The sequence below is a fragment of the Podarcis tiliguerta genome (assembly GCF_965153285.1).
Source record: "Podarcis tiliguerta genome assembly, chromosome: 7".
Taxonomy (NCBI): domain Eukaryota; kingdom Metazoa; phylum Chordata; class Lepidosauria; order Squamata; family Lacertidae; genus Podarcis; species Podarcis tiliguerta.
Genome location: NC_139540.1, coordinates 26034229 through 26057975, shown reverse-complemented (window position 1 = coordinate 26057975; position 23747 = coordinate 26034229). Strand labels below are relative to the sequence as shown.

Genomic DNA, 23747 nt, shown 5'->3' with positions numbered 1-23747 from the left:
CAGCTAGGGTGGGGGGTAGTACTTGCTGCTGTGTCTTAGTCAGCAAAATGTCTTGACCCAAGAGATGAAGATAGAACTGGATTTGGCTCTGTCAAGTGTAGACATGATGGCAATCCTGGGTTGGCTGATTGTAATGTGTGAGAAACAGTCCTAAAACTATAGAACTGAGATTAAGTTAAAATCAACGCACATGTTTAATAAAAGAATCAACTAGGCAGGCCATCATTTGAGCTATCGGATCAGGAGTGGTCTGGTACACCAAGTGCTAACAGGAATATGAGCCAAATGCAAAAATACTGTGAACTTGGAGAAATTCAGTTGGGCCTCACATCATAGGTGCTCATAACATTTCCTGTGGAAGAAAAAGAGCAATAATAATACCACCCCTATTCATACACTGTGGGCCAAAGTTATACTATCTGGGAAGCCTATTTTTAAGCGTTTGGTGGCATCTCAGTTTCCCACCTGTAAAATGAGAACAACAATGGGCTGCATTCTGAAAGGGGATACGCAATAAAGTTTGTACACCAGTCTGAAAATTAAACGCGATCAAGCATACCAAGGAACTTGTGCCTCTAAACAGCAGCAAGAACTACTGCTACAGAGTTGGCCATGGGTCACAAATTTTACTTTGCACTATACAGAATATTGTATGCAATATTGTAAAGTCTGACAAAATATACATTCCAATAACCAGCAAATTCTAATATCCATTGCCTCAAAGCTAGATCAAGTTTGGGATACTAACAGAGCCCCCAAGTGACTTTAATCTCCTATATTTTGACTTAAAGTGCTATTAAAACTAAGCTTCCTCATCCATTTCCCCCCCCTGTATGAAGAATACCCATTTCAGGGGAAACCTACCAACGTAAGGATGCATCATCAGGTCTAATTAGGAAATTCTGCCTTTATATAAATATTACACATTCCCTTTTTCCTCTTAGAAACATTTTGATATTTGTGACATTCTTTCAGCCTTTAATGGGAGATTGCAACATTACCACTGAGAACTTTTGTTTTGTTTTGTTCCAGTGTCACCACCTCCCCGTTTTGACAGATAGCGAGTTAGTTTTGTTAAAATGCAAGGGGTGATAGCGTATGCTCCAGTGAACTTTCCCTCCTCTCGGCACCAGAGACAAAAACCTGCAGCTTTGCTCGGCGCTGGCAGCCATCTGGACAGCTTGCTCTCAATGTCTTCCCCACACCACACTGCAGGCAACATTTCAGGGCTCCAGAGCTCTGTGGAGCTATTCATGACATACCAATTTCACATTTTCTGCTTCTGCACTTGCAACAATAAATGCTAATGAGGACTGTGAATGACATTTTTAAAGACAATAAAAAAAAAAAGGTCTCAAAATCCCTCGCATATGGAGATACTGTTTTCTAAACTGCACCTTCTGTTGGGGAACAATGTATAATTTAGGAGGGGGAGCAGGGAAATAACGGTGGGAGAAAAATTAGGGAGACTGAAGGATAACCAGGTCCTGCAGAATTGCGAGTAAAACAATGTTTGCAAGGTAGGCTAATGACACAGATTTTCAGACCACCTCTGCACTCCTTGTGACCGCATTGCTGTTTCTTATCAGGAGAGCTCATTAATTATTGTCTGCTTGCAAGGGAGCGGGGAAGGCAACCTTAAATGACCACGCATAACCTCAAAAAGCCATACATTCCAACAATTTAATTGCTAATCTTTAGATGAGACTGGGGGTAAACTGTTATCATTAATTGGTTGGAAATGCTACGCTTTCATAAAGATGAATGCAATGACCGAGTGTGGGCAAGCAAAACTATCTAATGTTTTCGCTTTTTCTGAAAACAAAAATGCATTTTACAGTGCCCTTATTAATACAAATGGCTAATATGCTTGAGCTCCAAATGTGATCACTTATCATTAACAGGGATTAAGATACTTTTCGCAAGATCCACCAGGTGGAGCAAATATGCAACACTACAGAATTCTCAACATAAATTCAGATCACCAGAGTGGGGGTGGGAGCTCTCCCCTTCCCTGCAGTTTCTTCCTCCTTTTCTTTGTAAAGTGTAGTTGACTTATTTGCCACACAGCAGAACCCTCGTAATCTACCTCAACATTACCCAAATACCTTGACTATCCGAGTTTGCTGTGTTCCCCGCATATTTGGTGTGATATTTTTTGACTTAAATCCTTCAGTTGTAACAGCCAAACTCCCAGGTCTTACGCAAGGGATACACTTTTTAATTACCTGCTTACATTACAAAAACAACTGGCTCCTCTCCACAAAACTCACAATGATCAATTTAAGGGGTGAAAGAGCAGTTTTGCAGCTTGGCTATGAATGCATGGTGCCCATTTAGCACAGGTTCCTACATCACCTTGGCACTCCAGCTGTTGCTGCAACACTAATCCTCCCCACACTTTCAGGTAATGCGAGAAACCCAGAACCACATGGGTGGAGCCCCTGCTGCAGATCTTCCTCATATGCTGGGATAGCTCAGTCGGTAGGGTGTAAGACTCCTAACCTTAGAGTTGTGGGTTCAAGCCCTACGTTGGGCAAAAGATTCCTGCATTGCAGGAGGTTTGAGTTGATGGCTCTCGTGGTTCCTCCCAACTCTACAATTCTATGTTTCTAAGTGAGTCCAGTGCTAAACCAGCTTCTTAAGGACTGATGCTGGCATGCCGTTACTCTTCTTATTGTGAATTTCTCCTGTGTGGTCCTGGACTTCTCCTATTACTCAATTGATGTTGCAAGGGCAAAGTGAAGCACTTTGGAAGCCTAGTTTAGAAGCAGCACAGCAGTGTGTGGTGCTAAGAAGCATCAGCACTGGTAAAGAACAAGGGCTGAAGATGTTAAGGTGGGCTCAGGAACACATTTTGGCTGGAAAGAAATCAATAGCAATTGGGAAGTACCGGTACACTTATGCTTTAAGACACTATAGATAAAGAAGCTGGTCAAGGATTGTGTGGCCTATAATTAAGGAACATGGATCTAGCACAATCCCAAATTCCAGCTTTAATTTTTTAAAAAAATGTCCAGCCTTGGCAAAGAATAATTCACAAACTTCTGTGAGAGAGAGCCAGTGTGCTGTAGTGGTTAAGAGCGGTAGACTCGTAATCTGGTGAACCAGGTTCGCTTCCCCGCTCCTCCACATGCAGCCGCTGGGTGACCTTGGGCTAGTCACACTTCTCTGAAGTCTCTCAGCCCCACTCACCTCACAGAGTGTTTGTTGTGGGGGAGGAAGGGAAAGGAGAATGTTAGCCGCTTTGAGACTACTTAGGGTAGTGATAAAGCGGGATATCAAATCCAAACTCCTCCTGTTCTTCTGTGTGGTTCTGGTATTAGGACCAATTCCCTGGCTGAGGGCACTCTGTCTCGAAACTCTTATCATTTCTACTAATACTGTGGGAGTCCATCTCATGGCACCTTCTTTCAACTCCTCTCTTTCAAATAGTCTGAAAATCCCCCACTCTGTATTTTTGCTTCTTTCCTTGACTGCCACCTTGACTGTCACTAAAAGCAACTTTCTCCAGTCCCCTTCCTCAGCTCCTGGTGGACCCAAAACCTTCTCCAGACTAATTTCTACCAACTTCCCCCTCCCTATCTTTCATCCTAGTTCCCATCACCTTTTGTATCTCTGATAAAAATTCCTGAAGAATTCCCCTGTATCCACCACCCTCTTTCTACTAAGAACTCTTTAAAAAGTTTCTTGAACACGGCCCCAAGAACTGGACAGTGTTCGGGTGCTTCTAGGTTGATGCTTAATACTGGAAATGGATCATTGAGATGTTGCAAATGGGGCACTGGAACAGGATGTTTTTAAACAAAAAGCTTACTGGATTTCCCCAGAAATCTGAACCTGGTAAATCTGGATCAAATGTAGGGAGGGATATATGGGCTGTAATTTTGGGGACAGTGATGCATGTGGACATTGCAAAAGACTTGCATGTATGAGGATGACCTACTCCACAATAAGCACTAGTGTGGAAGCATCCTTAATATAGCTCATATATGTACCACACTTATTTAAAGGTTGAACAGATGTTTACAGTCGTTTTCATGCACACACAATTTTTTTTCCATGCTGATCTAATACACTACTTGCTATCCATAGAAACATAAGAACAGCCTTAAACTGAATTAGGCCATTAATCCATCTAGCTCAGTATGGTCTACACTGAGTGGCAGTGGCTCTCCAGGGTTTCAGGCATAGCTCAGTAGGTAGAGCATGAGACTCTTAATCTCAGGCCTATGGGTTCAAGCCCCACATTGGGCAAAAATATTCCTGCATTGCAGTGGGCCTTTTCTGCAGTGGCTCCTCATCTGTGGAATGCTCTCCCCAGAGAAGTTTGCCTGGGGCCTTCATTATACACCTTTAGGAACCAGGCAAAAATGGTCCTTTATAACCAGGCCTGTGGTTGATTTGATTGACATCCTATGCCCTTTTAAAATGTGTGATGGGGTGTGTGGGGGTATGATTGGGCTGTTGCTGTTTTTATTTTTAATATGTATTTTGTGGTTTTATATTCTGATTTTATTCTGTGAGCCGCCCTGAGACCTACAGGTATAGGGTGGTATATAAATTCAATAATAATCATGATGATGATAATGATAAATGACATACGTGGTCCCTTCCAACTACCGTATTTTTCACTCCATAAGACGCACTTTTTCCCTCGTAAAAGGTAAGGGAAAATGTGTGTGCATCTTATGGAGCGAATGCAGGGGGAGGCAGGCAGGAAAAGCCCCCTAGAGCCACATACAAGCTCCACGTGGCTCTTGCAGGCTTTCCGTCCCACTGGCTGTCTTGGCTTCTGCCATAGCCTCACACAGCCTCTCCCGGCCGGAGGAGCTGTGCGTGGCTAAAGAGGAAGCCAAGACAGCCAGCGGGATGGATCCCGCTCACTGTCTTGGCTTCTTTGCTCTGAGGGGAATAATATTTTTTTTCTTGATTTCCCCCTCTAAAAACTAGGTGCGTCTTGTGGTCCGGTGCGTCCTATAGAGCGAAAAATACGGTATATAATTCTGTGACTCTTCCAGCTGTACCTGGTTATGCCAAATATTTAGCTTGGGATTTTCTTCATGGAAGGCAGGTGATAGACCCCTTATGTAAGCTTATTTGTATTTTGTTGGTAAGTTACTGAGATTTCCCAGTCCTCTCTTTCAAGAGAAAACCTGCTCTCACACCCTGAACCACGTAATCCAGTGCAAACTAGCCAGTTTATAGATGATTTTAACTTTTATTTTATCCACCACCACCAAATTATTTCCTTTAGAAAGTTCACAGAAAGATCAACATAAGATTATCTAAACCAAAATGGAACACTTCAGTCCCAGAAGCAGGCCAGTTAACATGTAAGTGAACAATACATCAATGCCAGTTTTATAAAGGGAAATAAAAAACAGCCACCTTTCCCCCCCCCTTTTTTTTTTTTTGAAAGGGGAAAAAAAAATCCCCAGCCTTTATGCCAGCGTTGTCAGGAGTGGGAGAGAACAGCACCGGCAGGAACCTCACATTCCTGACCAAACCCTCTTGTACACAATACCTCCTGAATGAAAGGAACCCAGGCCGGGCAGAGATAGCCGACTGTCAGGAACCGGCCCTGACGTTTGTGGACAGACAGGGTTGGCTTTGCAGGATGTCAGAGCAGCAAACTGCAGCTAGAGATACTGGACTTTCACACACTTCCAGATTGGATGTTTTGCTCTTCAGGTAATTAAACAAGGAAGCAGGGTCTGATGGTACGAGCCTGACCCCGGTGGTGTGGCTCCATAGTTCTGCATATCAACTTCCGCAAGAACTGCCTGGAGCATCAACAGAATCTTCTCAATGTGCTCCTTCTTCCTCCCTGCCCCCTTCCACCCTCCTTGAAACAAGTCTCTTAAAGAAATAGCCAATTTTTCAAGTAGCATGTTTTCTCATATTTAAGTGCAATGACTTGCACTGTGTACGCAGCCTTACAATCTTTTGTTTAAAAAGAAATTGGGGTGGAGGTAGAGAAGCAAGGATGATTGTTCTTTGCTAGACATTCTGCAAAATGTTGCCAGCTATTGAAGCAACCTGGGGTAGGTTGTATATTATGTATCTAATAAGTAAGCAATGAATTAACATCAATGGATGTCATAATGGCTTTCTGCAAAACACCTGCCTCTGTAAGAAGTATTGCAAAACTAACATTCTGATACTGTATCGCAAGCCTTCTTGTTACTGGAGAAAGAATAGGAAGTCAGCTATGATGGTACTGTAGAGTTTTCTCTCCCTTTGTTCAATTTCCCTCTGCCGCTCAAGATTTTTTAAAAATTCAGCTTCACCCTCACCCACAACACTAACAACTTCTGAATGCTTTGAAACGCAACATATGACTTGCAAAGCAATGTCGAAGCAAACACAGGGACAGCTTTGCAATTGACCTAATTTCCTGTTTAAGATGCCATCTGAAACAAAATAGGGTGCTTTTAAAATAAAAAATAAAAAGCTAAGTAACGTATTATCCTTTGTCTCAAGAATCTGCAGAAGGGAACATGGGCTGAAAGACAAGAGAGAGGGAAGACTACAAAAGCAAGCTTGCTTGTCTGTGTTCAACACAAAGAACATTAAATGAAAACAACTGGCATGCTGCCAAATTCCTATAGAGGCAAAGAGATTCAAATAAATTGATTTCACGCATCACACTGACCTGGGATCAGCGAGCAGTGGTACAATATACTCAGAACTCTGTGTGAGGCAAAGCCCATTAATGTTATCAGACCCTTAGTAGATTACCAAACAGAAAATGCTCTTTCTCTCTGTCACACACACAAGAATCCCTCTAAAAAGATAAATTTTAGGCTGAATTAAAATATGTTTTGTTTTAAAAGTTACAACGCTCACCCGCCACATATCTCATTTATTGGTAATGAGAGCTACAAATGTTCTAAAGACAGGTTTCATTGTATTCAATATCTATTGTTAAATGCACCCCACTTCCCCAAGTGGTGTGATGTTCCAGAGATGGTGTTGCCGAGTTTAGTTTCCTGTGGATAGGAGAGGACTGGAGAGTTACAGAGTCTTTGTCATATTTGCTTTATTTACAAATATACAAGCAGAACATGAGGAGAGGCAAACAAGTGCTCCTTCAAGGCAGCTGCACACTTGTTTCACCTAGAAGCCCATTCTTTCTGCTTCTAATTCTCCTAATGTCCCTCTATCCCTTCTCTCCTTTCCCTCATCTAGAAGGGATCTTCTACAAAGACAGACAGACCCTCCAAGTGTCCCTATTTTCCAGGGATAGTCCCAGATTTACAGAAGCCATCCTGGTTCCTGATTTGATCCTGGAATGTCCCACTTTTCCTTAGTATGTCCTTATTTTCATCAGATAAATGTTGGAGGGTATGGAATAGGATGTCACCAGGGCTTTTTTCAGCTGGAACTCACCAGAACTCTGTTCCAGCACCTCTCAGGTAGGCACCATTGCCATTATAAGGGAACAAAGGAGGCGTTTATGGTGAGTTCTGGCACCTATTTTTCTAGAAAAATAGCACTGGATGTCCCTATTTTAAATTGGAGAAATGTTGGAGGGTATGGAAGAGGGTGTCCCTATTTTTATCGCAGAAATGATGGAGGGTATGTAAAGAGATTCCACCTATGAGGAAGCCATTTCCTGTTAGCCCCACTGATGAAATAGCAGCAACCAGCAAATCTGCCTAACAAAGGAATGGTTGAGGCAGCCATTCTTACCCAATGGTACTGTACTAACAACCTCATAAGCCAGCTGAGGCCCATCTTACCTTGATTCCATTGTGTTGGCAGAAGACAACTGTGAACCTTATGTGGCCTGCGTCACAGTCTTTCTATGCAAATTCTTTTAATTCCTAACCCCTATGGTTATGATTCATGGGTTCTCACTTAATTTAATTTTGATTTTAAATGTGATTTGAATTGTATTTTAAACTAATTGTTTGATTTTGTGTTTTTAATGTGTTATCTGTTTGGTGTTAGCCTCCCTGAGCCTGGTCTCAGCCAGGGTGTAAATAAAATTGTTGTTATTATTATTAGCCTGTGAGGGCCCAATGTGTGCCACCTTCCCTTCCTTTTTACAGAAGGGGAAGAACTGCATTAATCAGGTCAGATCCTGATGCTTGTGGCCTCCATGTGCAGGGGGAAGATTTGTATGGCTCAAGCCTGGATTATTATGGCCTTCATGTGGTGCATTGTCATGGGGGAGGGTATGTACCTGCTCATTCAAAACACAAAAAGATCAGCCAGCTAGGTAAGAAGTTGAAAAAGAGCACTTGGATAATTAGAAGCTTTCTTTTCACCTTCACAGGACAAGTAACTGTGTCAACACTGGGATTTCCATTACAGCACATTATCTTCAACAATAAAAGGGCTTCTCATAAAGTTGGATGTTCAAAATCATACAATAAGCACAGTTATCTGTAAGCAAATGCAAGGAGAGAAGGCAAGGGAATTCCCTACTTGGCTTTAATCAATAACCTCTAAAGCCAGTTGCCTCTTATGTACCAAAGGGAGTCATGCTTCCTTTTATTTTATTTTACTTATTTATTTATTTTTGGATAGACCACTGCAGTCACACAACATCCTGGGAGAGATTGTACATAATAAGAAGCAACTGTTTCTAACAATGTCTGGGCTTCCTTGCCCACAACAATGTTGATAACAGAAGGAACAAATTCACAGCCTCAAAGAGAGAAACCAAGAGCCACATTAAATGCATGACTGAAGCAAATGATTGGGGTTGCAGCGAGCTGTATTTAAGCTCTCCTTCCATCGTTCCATCATTGTCCCAACAACAAAAACCCACCACCACCAACTCCTAGCAGTTTTCTTCCTGGGACAAATAGTTTAGCGGAGGCTATTTTAGTTGGGAAGGAAGTTTAAGCCCCCCTCCTCATGGTCCCAATTCTGATCTCCCCCACAGCTACTGCTTTTTAATTGCAACCATGCAATTAATGTATGTTGTAGTTTGCTATTCAGAAGCATCTGCTTGTGCCACATCAGCTGCCACAAGAGGTAGGGATAGCCACCAGCTTGGATGACTTTAAAAGAAGATTAGAGAAATGCATGGACGTTAAGGCTATCACTGGCTGCTAGCTACAATGGCTGTATTTGACCTCCACTGTGGGAAGGAGCATGCCTTTGAATACCACTGGCTGGAAACCACAAGTGAGAAGAGTACTATCACATTAAGGCTCCACTTGTGGACTTCCCATAGGCATCTTTTTGGCCATTGTGATGTGGAGTAGATAAGCCATTGGCTTTGTGTTCTTATTTTTAGGATCACACCCACTAGCCATGTGGATCCCATTTGTGTGGAGACCCTCTAAGAATGATGGCAAACCACAGGGCCACCAGGGGGATAGTCAGCAGGGGCATCAATCAGCATTTGTAGAATTTGTGGGATGCTCCTCTTAATGAGGTTTGGCTGATACCTTCATTGTGCACCTTTAGGCACCAGGCAAAAACATTCCTCTTCAACCAGGCCTTTGGCTAATTAACATCTTATACCCCCCCCCCCTTTAAAAATGAGTTTGACCAAACTGTGGGAGGCAGTGGAAGACAGGAGTGCCTGGCATGCTCTGGTCCATGGGGTCACGAAGAGTTGGACATGACTAAACGACTAAACAACAACAGCCGCCTTAAAATGTGTTCTAGGGAGGGTGTGGGGAGGGGTTAATGGCTTGTGGGTTTTTTGTTTGTTTTTTGCTTTTATATTGTATTTTTATGTTGTGAACCACCCTGAGATGTGAGGATGATGGGTGGTATACAAATTTAATGAAAATAAATTAAAAAAAATATTCAAGGGTGTGCTAGCAGATTTTGCAACTCCTTCCTGGTTCAGCTGTCCCTTCCACACATTGGACACGTGCATGGAAGAAGCTCAAGTTAATTCCTGTAAGGGGATATGTTTAAAGAGATTGTTGATACTCTTTTAACTTACTTTAAACTCTAAAGCAATTAAGAGGTCAAAGTAAAATCAAGATTTGTTATAACAGAGTAACAGATAGTGAAAACTTTTCCAGTTTTTTTATTGACTCTCCTTTGCCCTTTCCAAGGTAATTGCTTTCCAAATGGAATTATTTTCTTCCTCTGCAATTTCGCCTACATTTTACATCGTCTTTATACTATTTTGTTGTTTTTCTAAATCTGGAATCCTGCCCAGCATTTTCTTATAGGCTCAAACAGGAAACTGAACAGAATGGTCACCTCTCTTAATTGTTCCAAATCAACCTGGCTTACTCAGACAAAATGTGTTCTTTGTGAGCCAAAAATCAATTGTGCACAGAACTTCTAATTTTCTATACATTCCTGTAGCTGTTAATTAGACAAATGTCTCTAAAATGCTTTTATATTTTTGATGTTAAACTGTTCAATACTTCAACACAATGCTATCCAAACTCGGAGCTTCCAAAAATAATAGTGGGATGCACCTGAAATAAACAAAGAGCACACCAACAGGGAGTATGCACAATATGATTCAGTTCAGATGTAACACCAAACCATGGTTTGTTGTTACATGGACAAGCCGTTGGGCTTATAAGCTCTCTTCTTGTTACTCCCCCTGCACACTCCAGTTCTTTCATTGACTACTGGTTCTTGTTAATCCATAGTCTATCACAGCATTTGCCAGCCTTGTATGCTACAATTCCCATCAGCCGTGACCACAGGCCAGCCTGAAGACAGATAGAGTCCAAACTATCAAGATGGTACTAGGTTGAAGAAGGCTTGTCTACCATTTCAGCTGAACTGTGCAGACTAGTTTGCAGTAGTTTTTTCTTCTTCTTCAGTCTGAATATATAGTCAGGGGAATCAGGGAAGGAATGAGGAAGAAAAGAGATAAGGGAGATTCATACACCCAAGAAACACTGAACAGAGATAAACATGTTGCCAAAGTTAAGTGCTTTTAAGTCCCACTGGTTTCAGTGTGGAGTCAAACACCTATGTACCCATATATCTCTCCCATGGAAATCTATTGCATTTAAAAGTGTTGAGCTTCAGCAGGGTTGAATGTATAGTGTGTGAACTACCCTAAAAATACTGCTTTTCTTTCAACATGCAAAATAACCTGCATGTTTATTTTTTCATCATCCATTTTGGTGATTCGTTAATGTAACTCACACCAACAATTAACATAATGCCAGAAAGCCACAATCATTTCTCACATGATTGGGGGGGGAGAGAATTCTAGCTATAGGAGAGCTGATGACAATTCCATATCTAAACACCCCAAAATACCCTTAAACGTCTCTTATGGATAAACAATCTTTCAACAGTAGTCACACAACAAAGAAATGACTCCTTGATAACAGAAGTAGTAAGGAATCAAGGCTTAAGGAAAAAGAATCTAGGAATGTACACTAAACTCAACAAAAGTATGGGGACAGGATCTGCTTTAAAGCTCAGAAAACAAAGGAGAGATTATTACCTCCAGTAGTCAGAACAGATATAATTTCCAAAGACTCCTATGGGCAGTAAACATGGTGAATTTTCTTTGCATAGGATTAACACTGAACCTTTTCAGTGTGCGCAATTGGATGTCAGATCAAAGAAGGGCTGGATGATATCATGGATACACCAAGAAGCAACTGGTATTTATTTACCATAGGTGCTAACTAAATAAAGCACTGTAAGCCCCTTCTATGTGGGCTGGCTCTCAGAATAATGGTTTAAGGTAAGGAAGAATAAAATTTTTGTGGGAGAGGGCTGGTTGCTTTCTAAATATTATCTTAATGCATTCTAGCAAATGGATGCCTTATATTTTGATTACCGGTAATCTGACTGTTAAGATTAGGAAAGCTTCACTTTGTTAAAGAAATGATGGGGGATTAATAACTGCACTTTCGTCCCTCCACCATTATCCTCAACAATCCTGTGAGGTAGATTAGGATGAGAGACAATCACTGGCCCAAGGTGATGCTGCGGCTTCTAAACTTTGTCTCTCAGGTCCTAGCTCACTTAACATATTTTCACCTTATTCCACATTATGGAAGGGAAGGTGTAGAAGTGAGCAAATTGGCAGGATGTAGATACTCTCTCCCTCTAAGGGCATATTCCCTGTTTCTTGCTGTGTAATTAGAATTCCATACGCCTATTAGCATATGCCACAACTCAACTATGGCTGCCTGGCTGGTTGCATTTTGGGTCCTATTTTGGATATCTTGCAGATGTATTTATTTCCCTTCCTAACAAATTTGCCAGTATGTTTAGGTAGTTTGCAGCTCTGCAAATTACAGCTTTTGGATACTAAATCTGTCTGACCCATATTTATTTGATTTGATTTAATGTATTTACATACCAATGAAAGCCAATGCGTTGTAGCTGTTAGAGGACTGAACTAGAACCAGAGGCAGCCATGTTCAAATCTCCACACACCCATGAAGCTCACTTGTTGACCTTGGCCAAACACTGCCTATCAGCTTAAGATACCTCACAGGGTTGGCGTGATGCTGAAAGCCGGCGAGAACCATGTACACCACCTTGTGTTTTTTTGGAGGAAAGGCAGCTAACAAATGTAGTAAACAAGACACTCGGGTAATTAATATGAAGCACCATGGCTTTTTCCCCAGCCAGAACTCACTGGAACTCCAGCACCTCTCAGATGGGTGCCATTGCCATTCTAAGAGAATGAGGGAGGTGTTTGTGGTGAGTTCTGCCACCCCTTTTTCTAGAAAAATAACACTGCTAAGCACCATTATTATAATACAGCCTATACTGGTATTTTACACCTTCCTCTTCTTTTGCAAATTAGTTAGTATTACATTTGTAAATGGCCCTCCCTCCAAAGTGCTCAGGGCAATGTAAGGTAGGTGGGAGTTTGAACGCTGAGCCCAAGGTCAACTAGTGAGCTTCATGGTTGGGTGGGGATTCTACCCTAGTTCTTCCTGGTCCTTCAAATATGGGCTGCTTGTTATTGTCATCTTCAGACAAGCAGATGTGGAAGCCTTTCCCATTTCCAACCCAAGGCATTATTACTGATATTTATGACTGCAGTCACATGTGCTGGGAGCAGTAGGTCAGTATTAGTGGCAACTGCCTGTATTTTACCAATGGCAATCTTTGGTAACAAATAGAAGAAACACTTTTTTGACCATCGACAGACCACCTTATTTAACTTTGCTACATACTGGTATCTCTCATGCTGGGGTAGGAGGAAACACTGACATTTCAGTCTAGCTTTGTGTCTGTTTTTCATTAGCAAGCAGATAAAATCTGACCCTTAACCATACCGTTTGAAAGGGCAACTTTTTTAAAAACGCAAAGGATCTATTCCACTGAACTTGGAAGAAGGTTGCTGCGTGCATTGTTATCACATGACTCCCCCCCCCCCCAATGCAGCTATTAGGGCTCCAGAAAGTGCCTGACAGCACTGCCTCTTAATTTGCTTGACAAAATTTCAATTCAGTTCAAGATCGGTGGCCAAATTTTCAACCTGGACACTGAATGCACATGCTTAGAAATCAGCAGATGCTTTTAGGATTCAGATTTTATTGGTCTGTCTTTCAGAACTTAGTGATCTACTACCTATTATAATCCAATGAGAGGTACTCATTTAAAACACATTTATTATGGTGGAAAAAAGCAAAGCATGTGCTTAACACTCCCACGGAAGTAAATGGGACTTTAAAAAGCACTTTCTTACAGCGGGTCTGGTTGAGTCATGAAACACAAAGGGCTGTACCAGATGTTCTCAAAGTTCTCAGGCCTTTCTGAAGGCTGCACTAGTTTGCTAGGACACGTTCTAAAAATGAAAAATGTCCGCCATCCGCTAGGTATTTTTAAATACCTTGATGGAACGAAGAGGCAGATTATGAACTTTGGAAAAGAATCACAGCTCATTGGTGGAACACAGGTCACAGATTTAGTCCCCAGCATATCCGGTTAGGGCTGGGAAATATTCTCTTTCTGGAACCGCTGTCAATCAGTGCCAACAATACCGAGTTAGATTGGGTGTAAGTTTCCTACAGTTCCTAACATGCAACAAGGTCCCATTAGGTGAACCATCTGTGGGAGTTTCAAGGGAACTGAAAAGCATTCCAGTAAGATGGTGAAACTTCCAGTAAGCTGAAGTGTTAGTAACAGCTGCTCCCATATGAAATAGGCATGAAAAATGACTCTGGGCAGAGCTACAAGCAAATATAGTGTTCATAGCTTGAAGAGATCAGAATGGCAGGAAATAGCTACAGTTTTTCATGGACTGCCTCCAAAAATATTTGAATCTATTGCGGCTTTCATCTGTAATCGACATACCCTTTGTACTTTATATACACACGTAAGTATAGATCAAAACATAGGTTCGAAATATAGTTAACCTTTCGACTCACTTGAAATATTCAGTCATTCAGATAAACCCACATACTGTAATACTGTCAGGAACATCATCCAACCCTCCACACCAAGAGCCTTAAATGCAAAGTGGACATAGCCCCACAGTCCTTAAGCCTCTTAATCTGCATTGGTCTCATTAGATTTGTTTCTGGGTAAGTGGACTGTGACATAAGTATTAAATAACTACTCATATGTACCTCAAAGCTTGCCAAATCTATATATGCAATGGGATTGGGGCACCTTATCTTGCAGCCTCTCTCAGCTGTACCTGCCCCACCTCTGTATTTACCCTGAATGGCATTCAATGATGCCCACTCACTTGTGAAATGGGACTTTCTTGCACACACCCAATACATGTTCCAATGGGTCTTCCAGGAGCATATTGTGAGTGTGGGAGGGAGGGTGGACAACAGGGGAGATAGAAGGTAGAGGATCCCCACCGTGTAAGCAGGTGCCTGCTTTTGCAATGTTGGATCTTTATAGTGTTGGCAATAAAGTCTATGCTGAAGGTTGTGCCAACTGTCTCCTGCTTCTCTAAAGACCTTTCTTCCTTGCTACCCCACAGGCTTAGAACCACATCGCAGAACACCCTGTGCCTTACTTCTTTCAAATCCCTCTTCAAAATCCACCTTTTCCGCTAAGAATTGCATATTGCTTCCCTTTCTTCCTTCCTCTGTACCAATGGGACCAATGTCACAGTTCAACCCATGGTGGTAGCCTCTCAACTGTGATGCTACAAAATCAGAGAGAGGGTGGGATTCCTACCCACTGGGCCTATGCACATTATATTGTATGAAAACAGACAACATTTCATTTTTTACATCCAAAATGTGGCTGTAAGATGGGCTGGAGGTGGGGCAGGAAGGGTGTGTGTTTGTGTGTTACAAATCTACTCCCTTCCTCTCAAATTAGGCATTTCATGCTTTGAGATAAATATGAATAGGGCATCTCTCCACAAGTTCTTCATGCATAACCATCCAAAATCTGAAAGCCCTACAAGGTTAGATTCCAAGGGAGGGATGGGAAGCACATGGAATAACAAGGAGAAGATTGAAAGCACAGTTACAGAGGGACAAGGCACAATAAATCAAATTAATTTCTTTCTCATAAATAGCATGTTAATTACAAATCTGTTCCTTACCTTGGCAAAATTCAAAGTTCCCTTTTTTCCGGCAGTCACCTATTACTAAACTCAGTGCTCTCCAAGTGTTTCTTTTGACAGATATCATTCTCCACCAATCGTCCTGCTAATTTCCTCTCCTTTTCTGACTGGGACAGATATTATGTTCACCAGCCCAGAGATCAATCTTTTCTATTGACAACAACAAAAGGGAAAAAAACACGCACATATCACAGCCAGTTTGAAGCACAAAGCCCCTTTATTGACATGCTATCTATCTATATCTATATCTATATCTATCTATATATGTAACAGAAGTAGTAACTATAATCCTAAAGTAACTTCTTTATTATTGCATTTTAAAACCAATTCTTTTTTTAAAAAATATTATTCCCAGAGGGAAGGAGGGAAACTAATGCATATACTGTGAATTACAAACAAGTCAAACATCAAAACTTAACTGGGTCAATTGTTCATAGGAAAGTAACTTGTATCAGGTCAGATTGTATTTCCATCAGGCTCTCCAGATTATCAGGAAGAGATTGTTCTTATGGCTACTATCTAATATTTTTAACTAAAGAAGTCAGGCATCAAACCTTCTGCATACAAACTTGTTCTTTACCACTGAGCTATGGTATTACCCCCCCCCCCATATATTACCTCCTGCTGTTTTATATAAGGTCAGAATTTTTACCAATAACTCCCAGGATTCACAAACTACTAAAAAGAAGCATACCCAGTCCGGGGTCAATAATGCTATTATTTATTTATTCATAAATATTTTTAAACTTCTCCTCGTGCTCACATTCAAGAAGCATGATTGAAATAAAATGAATCACATCAAGACATAGTTTTCAACTGTTGTTAGTGCTGCATTTTATATTGCTGTAACACCCCCCCAACCCACGGATCTTCTGATTATTACGATAATAAATAAATACAATAAAACATATTCCCATTTACATCTACTGAATTAATCTAGTTGAATGCTCTAAACCGCTTTGAAAATATTATACTGCCCATCTCTGTAGCTGCAACTGTTTCCAAAGAGCTGCTGTACTAATATCCCATTTACTTCAACATGGTTTGCATACCATAGCCAAGGAATTCTGACGTGTGTGCCAGGGCACCCTTAATATGCCAGGGAAAATAAAGCACCCATCAGAAAGAAAAGGCTGCATTATTACACGAATTCCTCCCCTTCACTTTCCTCCTACCAGACAGCAACTGCTGAGGGAGGGCAATGATGCTGGGTCTCTTTATCAGGCCTGGTGGAATTATTTAACCACTTCCAATGCAGCAGCACAGCAGAATTATTCCTTTTCAGTAGACACTTCCCATTGCATTGTGCATTCATTCTAACCCAGGAGTGGGGAAGCTATGGCCCTCCAGCTGTTGCTGAACTACAACTCCCGTTGGCTCTGGCAAGCATGGCCAGGGATGATGGGAACTGTAGTTCAAGCAACATCTGGAGGGCTGAACGTTCTCCACTCCTGGTCTAAGAAATAGATTGCATCCAACTATTTGTAAAAGCTGTTTGACAGAGGAACATTCTCCCTCAGGAGGTTGTGCACTCTACTACCTTGGGAGTTTTTAAGCAGAACTCGGATGGCCCTCTGTCATGGACCAGAAGACCAGAAGACCCTTGGGATACCTTCCAACTCTACAATTCTGTGATTCTATAACTACATTATAACTAAAATAGGCATACTGAAACCAATGGGCTTTAAGTTAAGTATGTGTAAAGTTACATAACCATAAGTGGATCTACACCAGGGGTCAGCAAACTTTTTCAGCAGGGGACCGGTCCACTTTCCCTCAGACCTTGTGGGGGGCAGGACTATATTTTGGGGAAAAAATAAAGATGAACAAATACCTATGCTCCGCAAATAACCCAGATATGCATTTTAAATAAAAGCACACATTCTGCTCATGTAAAAACACCAGGCAGGCCCCACAAATAACCCAGATATGCATTTTAAATAAAAGCACACATTCTGCTCATGTAAAAACACCAGGCAGGGCCCACAAATAACCCAGAGATGCAGTTTAAATAAAAGGACACATTCTACGCATGTAAAAACACGCTGATTCCTAGACTGTCTGCAGGCCAGATTTAGAAGGCAATTGGGCCGGATTCAGCCCCCGGGCCTTGATTTGCCTACCCATGGTCTACACTGACTTATCACCATCATCATTTTTTATTTGTATGCCGCCTTTCCACAGTTAAAAAACAATGCTCAAGGCGGCTTACAGCATAACAAGATTTACATAATTACAAAAGTCATAAACAATAAATAAACCACTTCAAAAAAATACACAACCAAACGGGAAACAATTTCCACATAAATCAAAATCTAAAACTAAGAATACAGCATTAATATCACAGTTTAAAATGACATAGGTAAAAAATAATAGCAGTTTAAACAAAAAACAAAAACAAATAACCCCAGAGTCCTCTCTGCCCAGTGGCAGCAGTGGCAGCAGCTCTTTATAGAGCCCATCAGACCCCAGCCTAGGCCAGGTGTTGAGTGGCAGGACTGGGGCCCTCAGGCGCTGAGCAGGGGACTTAGTTGGATACAGCCCATTAGGTAGACATATAGGGAATGCCAGAGGAAGCCTTCAGTCTGAAGGCAACCTCAGCGAAGTACAATCCACCACCATGGCAGGCTGGTCTGGAGGTGGCAGTAACAGCAGCAAGAAGCATCCACAGCACTCTGAAGAAGCACCAGGCAGCTAGGAGCCGTTAAATCCCCCATCATGCCCCAACAAAGCATGGCTCCTGAGCCTTGAGGGAAATCAAAATGATAAAGGGGAACCCAGGCATATAAGCTTCCCAGGGGCATCTAGAACAGAGTATTGGACGAGATGGGTCTTTGTCTAATCTAGCAGAGGGCTTCTTATGGAGGGAAGGCATCAACAGTGGGCCCTGACAGTTGCCCATGCTGACTCTAGGCCCGAGTAACTCTTATTCCTTCCCTTTCAGGTTTAGAAGTCAAATTCTCACCCAGTTTTAAATTCAAAAAATGTGTGTATCTCACACATTAAGCCAATCTTACATGTGTTTCTTATAATGCAAAAGTGTTTCAGATATGGGGCAGCCTAAATAAATAAACATACAAACTTGCACCAAGCAGATCCTAAACATGCAAAAGCATGTGCTCATTTGAAGGAAAAAAAATACAGCCTAAATATATTCCATAAAACATCAGTGTCTAGTGAATTAGATCAGAGATGACAGTCAGTAAATAAATATAGCTAAAAATAAAGATGGGCCTGGAAGGCATGATAGTATTCTGCCCTGGGACTTCAGGATAGAGGAGAATAAAAATATTGATATCCTGAAATCTAATGCTATATAAAGCAATGTGTCTTCTTGGTTCCACATGAGATGCAGTCCAATGTGCTAGTTCAAATTCATTTTGCTGGGCTGAAGCAGCAATACCTTTGTTTACTGGTGAATGTTATTTGCCCAGTGTAAACATATTTTCATAATAAGCATATACCCTGTCAGAGACTACACTATGGGCAGCTTCCTGTCCAGCAGTTTGAAGACAAAGTTCACCAAATGTTGAAGCTTTCAATTTGATAAAATATCCTTTATATGTTTAAAAACAGTTTACAAAATCTGTTACTCAGTTGGGAAACAACAATGATTTGCTTAACTTAGTGAATGATATTTACCAAATTTTCCTCTTCAATCTATGCAAACCTAAAAGATCAACTTTCATACTTTAAATAATCTTCTTATAACATTAGTCATTTTCTATAGTTATTTTATAGGATTATGAGGCAAATTAATTTAGGATGTCTGCATCTAATACCTTTGATAACACTCATTGTTTGACCTAGCAAGAAATTTCATGCATTTCACAGATTTGTGCAAGGAAAAGGGAATTTGTAGGAGACATATTGATGGATTGTCCAAAACAATATTATATGTACCAAACAGAAAGGTTTTTTCCTCCTCTTAAAAGTATATTGATATATCTTGAGTGGAAAGTACATAATCTGAACCACTCATTTCTCATTTCACAGAAACCTCTGACAATGTTAAGTGAGTGGAATTTCTCCACCATTTTGTAAACTGTATGCAGTGCCATACTGTTTAATTAACATCTCCTTTAAATATAATATGATACACAGCAGCCATTTGTAAGGCAATCTGCATTTCATTCATTTTACCCCATAACAGACAACAAAAATGATGTGTGTGTGTGTGTGTGCCTAAGATATTAACTCTTGCAACTAACAGGATGACTGAAAGCTCCCTCACTACCCCTTTAGAAACAGAAAGCCTTAAACAATTTGTATTTCTCCAGAAGAGTGGCATTAAAAAGCTCATCATGTTGCATAACCATGGCAATAGTGAAAAACATACATTCCCAAACCAATATTACTTTTTCTCAATGGTATGAAGTAATTAAAGCCATATGTGTAAATCTGTGATCCATGCAGTAGTTCAAGCTGCAGCTAATAGAAAATACAGCGAATGAACTCTGCCATATAAAAGATTCTTGTTACAGAAATATAATGTGAAAACCAGATGGAGACAGAAACCCTTAATCACAGATGGGAATGCAATCACTGGCATACAGAATATTTTTTTTATCAATCTTAACCATATGCAAAATGTATTTATTTTGTGCAGAATGCAATAACTCGAGAGAGCCTTCTATTTGAAATCAGTTAACCTTGTAGTCAAAGCACTTTTATCTCCACCCCTCCACTCCCTTCCAAGATACTCGGCTGAGCCAAGGTTTTAAGAAGAGGAGTCATTGGGCCTGGCAAATCACTCTTGCAGCAGTTTATCTTTCAGAAAATTTAATAGGATCTAAAGACTACACATATCAGAATCAACATAAAAGAAAATCAAGTGCAGTTACCAGTTCCTGTATTGCTTAGTTACTGCCAAGAACCCCTTCATCACCTAAGCACACACAGGATTGTATTACCATGGAGTTAAGTCTTTTTCCTCTAGCAGGAGTGCACAACTTGTTCAGCAACAGAGAACCACATGGGAAATACACCAGAAGGAAGACACGTGCAGCTCTTCACCAATTCTACTGGCATGTAATTAACACAATATGCGCATCACTCTTTATTTGCACCTAACAGGTACCAAATAACAGTTAATGGCCATAATTTTTTAAGTAAATAATGTAAATGTTGTACACATATTCTGAAATTTGGGCGTAAGCCTAGGCAGACTTCAGGATCACTTCTTCTCCTACACAAGGACATCAGAAGCTTTTGCTTGTTATTTTCTTCTGTGTGATTTAATTTTAACTGAAGTCAGTTTTAAACCTTCAGTCATTAAAATGGCTTGTTTCAACAAACCGTAGTTAAGATTAGCCACAGTTTAGAGTTTGGATGTAACACAGAAGTGTGGTTAATTAAAAGCAGAAGACAATGTCATGAAAATCCACCAGGTTCAGTTTCTTATATTGTTCTACCACTGGTGCAGATATTTATCCTGAATCTTCTGTACATCTGATTTTACTAATTCCTCCATTCCTTCATAGTCATGGGAGTTTCTTCCACCCAATCCCCAGATATATTGCCAAAATGTCACCAGCATCAATGACAAATAATAATAATAATAATAATAATAATAATAATAATAATAATAATAGGTCATCTCTATGAGAGAAACTCTTGTGAATTTGAAGAAAGGAAGGAATTTGTAAACACTTTTAGAGAGCCAACGGGTTTTTATTCTTCCTGCTAAAAATGTTTTTAAAAGGTAAAAGCCATTTCAAGCAGCTAAGAAGTGTGACACTTACCATGTGCTTTTAAAATGAGTACAGAAATGTTCCTGGAAATGAGTCGCAGGGACAAAACACAGAAAAATGAGCAGCCGCCACCACCGCCCCCTTCCCCAAAATGCTACCACATATAATGTTACAGAGCCATGTAGCATCATTCTTAGGAACGTTTCCAGTCCCTATTTTTTAAAGAAGATTTTTCATGAAATGGGGGAGAGAGGAAAAAGCTCTTAGATTACCTTGCGTTTTTTCACTCCCTGAAAATGTGCCTTTCAGCTTCTGACTTTGCAGCAGAGAGTCCCCCAACCCCCATTAAATCTCTGGAATTTGGTTGGGCTGAAACACTGACGGCAGCCGTAATTAGACAATTTTTGGTCTTAAATGAGTCTATTGCCCATTTCGACCCCATTCTTATGTAGCACCACAAGGATAGCTTTGAAAAACCTTCTTGGGTGTTCCTCTTCAACAACCTTGGTTCAAATGATACAGTTGCTTATTTCTGCCTCTTCCTTATATAGCCCATATTTCAAAAACAAACTCTGAAAACCTTCCAGAATGTTCATTCTTCTTTATCAGCCTAGATTTCAAATGATCTGCAACCAGGATGGAATCTACACAAATATAAAAACCTTTTTTTAAAAATACATTGAATTTTCCATAAGGCTCACCATTGTCATCCAGTGTCACATTGTATATTGCACTTAAAACGTTTTATTTGCAGCTGTATAGCTAAGTCCCAATTTTCACTTTCTAAAACAGAAGTTCCAGAGCAGTAACATATTGTTAAAAGCCACTGGTGACACAAAAAGGCAGAGGCTCTCTCTTTCAACAGATCAGACTATGGCATGCACCAGGACTCCACCACAGCATCCCAGATCAGAAGGGATTACTATCAACATGCCCCGCACCTGCAATTCCTCTCTTGTAACACACACACACCTTTCCAAGCAGCAGGTACAACAAGAATGCACTTAATTTGCGAAGCAGAAACTGAGAAAACCAAGCTACACTGCCTACTACGAAAGTTACAGTGGTTGGCTAACAAACCAAGCCAAAATTTGCGGAACCTTAGAGAAAGTGAAATGGCACACCAACTCAAAGGAAGGAAGGAAGGAAGAATTTGCCCCAAGTTCTCTTTCTTGGTCCCTCTACACAGATCTGGTGGGGAGGAGTGGGACAGAATGTGAGGAACAATGTTTGAGAGATGATCTCAAGATCTGAAAGCAAGCTTAAAGTGCCCTGCCATCTTGATATATTGAAAATTAGAACAGCTGATTCAAAAGTGCTGAAAGAATTCGACTTGCTTCTTGAGCACTTCTCCATTTCTGTGGTTCAAATAAAGGTATCATTATCATTATCAGTTTATTTACACACATTTCCAGGTGATGATCAATGCAGCTCAGAAGAAGAGTGAGCAAGTTAATACACACCAGGAATGGGACACCTCTGGCCTTCCAAATGTTGTTGGACTCCAACTCCCATCAGCCTCAGCCACCATGGCCAATGTACAGAGATGATTTGTAGACCAGTAGCATCTGGAAAACCATTGGTTTCCCTACCGCAATATTGAGAACTAGCAGAAGCAATTATAAATATATCAAAAGCATTTCATAATAATAGTTAAACCCACACTAGCTAGCTAACAAAAACATCATGATTAAAAAATTCCCTAAACACATGAAAAGCTTTCCTTTCTGAAATGAGAAAACAACCAAATAAAATGAACATTTAGCTAACATAATTTAGTGATTTGATTTAGTTTGGAAATAGTTATCAGTAGCAAAAAATACAAGACTGTAAGTACATAGCAATTTAAACCAGTCAAATTTGAGAACTATCTAAACAGCAGCATTTCAAAGAAGCCAAAAACATGCACCAAATTGGAGTGATGCTATCGAGGGACGTTTGGCAGTAGAAGAACAATTTGCAGTCGGAGTAAATCAGGTGCAAAATGAAAAATAAGTACTGAAGAAAAAAAATTCACAACCACCAAGAATCAGGCTCTTTATTATTTATTTATCTCCTGCCTTTTATCCAAGCAGCTCAAGGCCACATCTACTGTTCTTTACCCTCCTCCCACATTTGATTCTCAAAAAAAGCCTGTGAAGTAGATTAGACGTCAGGATTTGACTGGTTTACAGTTACCCAACGAAATTCATGTCACTGCAAGAATTTGAACCGGAGTCTTCCCAGTCCTAGTCTCTAACTCCAACCATTACACTCCAATTTTTCTGTTTTCCTCAGAACTGTGCAGTTGTTGTTGGCATCCATCTGTCTCAAAGGACAATGGAGTGCGCCTCCGGGGGTGAATGACCTCCCTGGGGCACAAGCCTGGGTGGTATGTATGGAGGTCCTAAGCTTCCCAGACAAGACCCTCTCTTGGCCTTGCTGATGTGGTCCAAAGAAAAGCAGAGCAATATGTTTGGCACAGCTTGGCTGAAGGAGTTGTCAGAAGGAGGCATACAAGACACCATCCAACAATCTATGGGACTCCACTCCGGATTTGTGTAGGGTTTACTCCTTGGACTTTTCTTCTCCCAAAGATATGACAC

At 40.8% G+C, this 23747-nt stretch overlaps 1 protein-coding gene across 7 annotated transcripts in view; it reads right to left on the bottom strand.

The window, feature by feature from the left end:
* The window catches only part of RUNX1T1 (RUNX1 partner transcriptional co-repressor 1), a 148115-nt gene that overhangs the window by 103938 nt on the left and 20430 nt on the right, over positions 1–23747 (bottom strand). For 4 of the 7 annotated variants that reach the window (XM_083451126.1, XM_083451125.1, XM_083451128.1 and 1 more), the window contains one exon: positions 15449–15619. The exons of the other annotated variants lie outside the window; for them this stretch is intronic. In XM_083451126.1, coding sequence (XP_083307252.1) covers positions 15449–15536 — 88 coding nt within the window. In that variant the 5' untranslated portion in view covers positions 15537–15619. The remainder of the gene's footprint in view (positions 1–15448; positions 15620–23747) is intronic. 7 annotated transcript variants of the gene reach the window in all.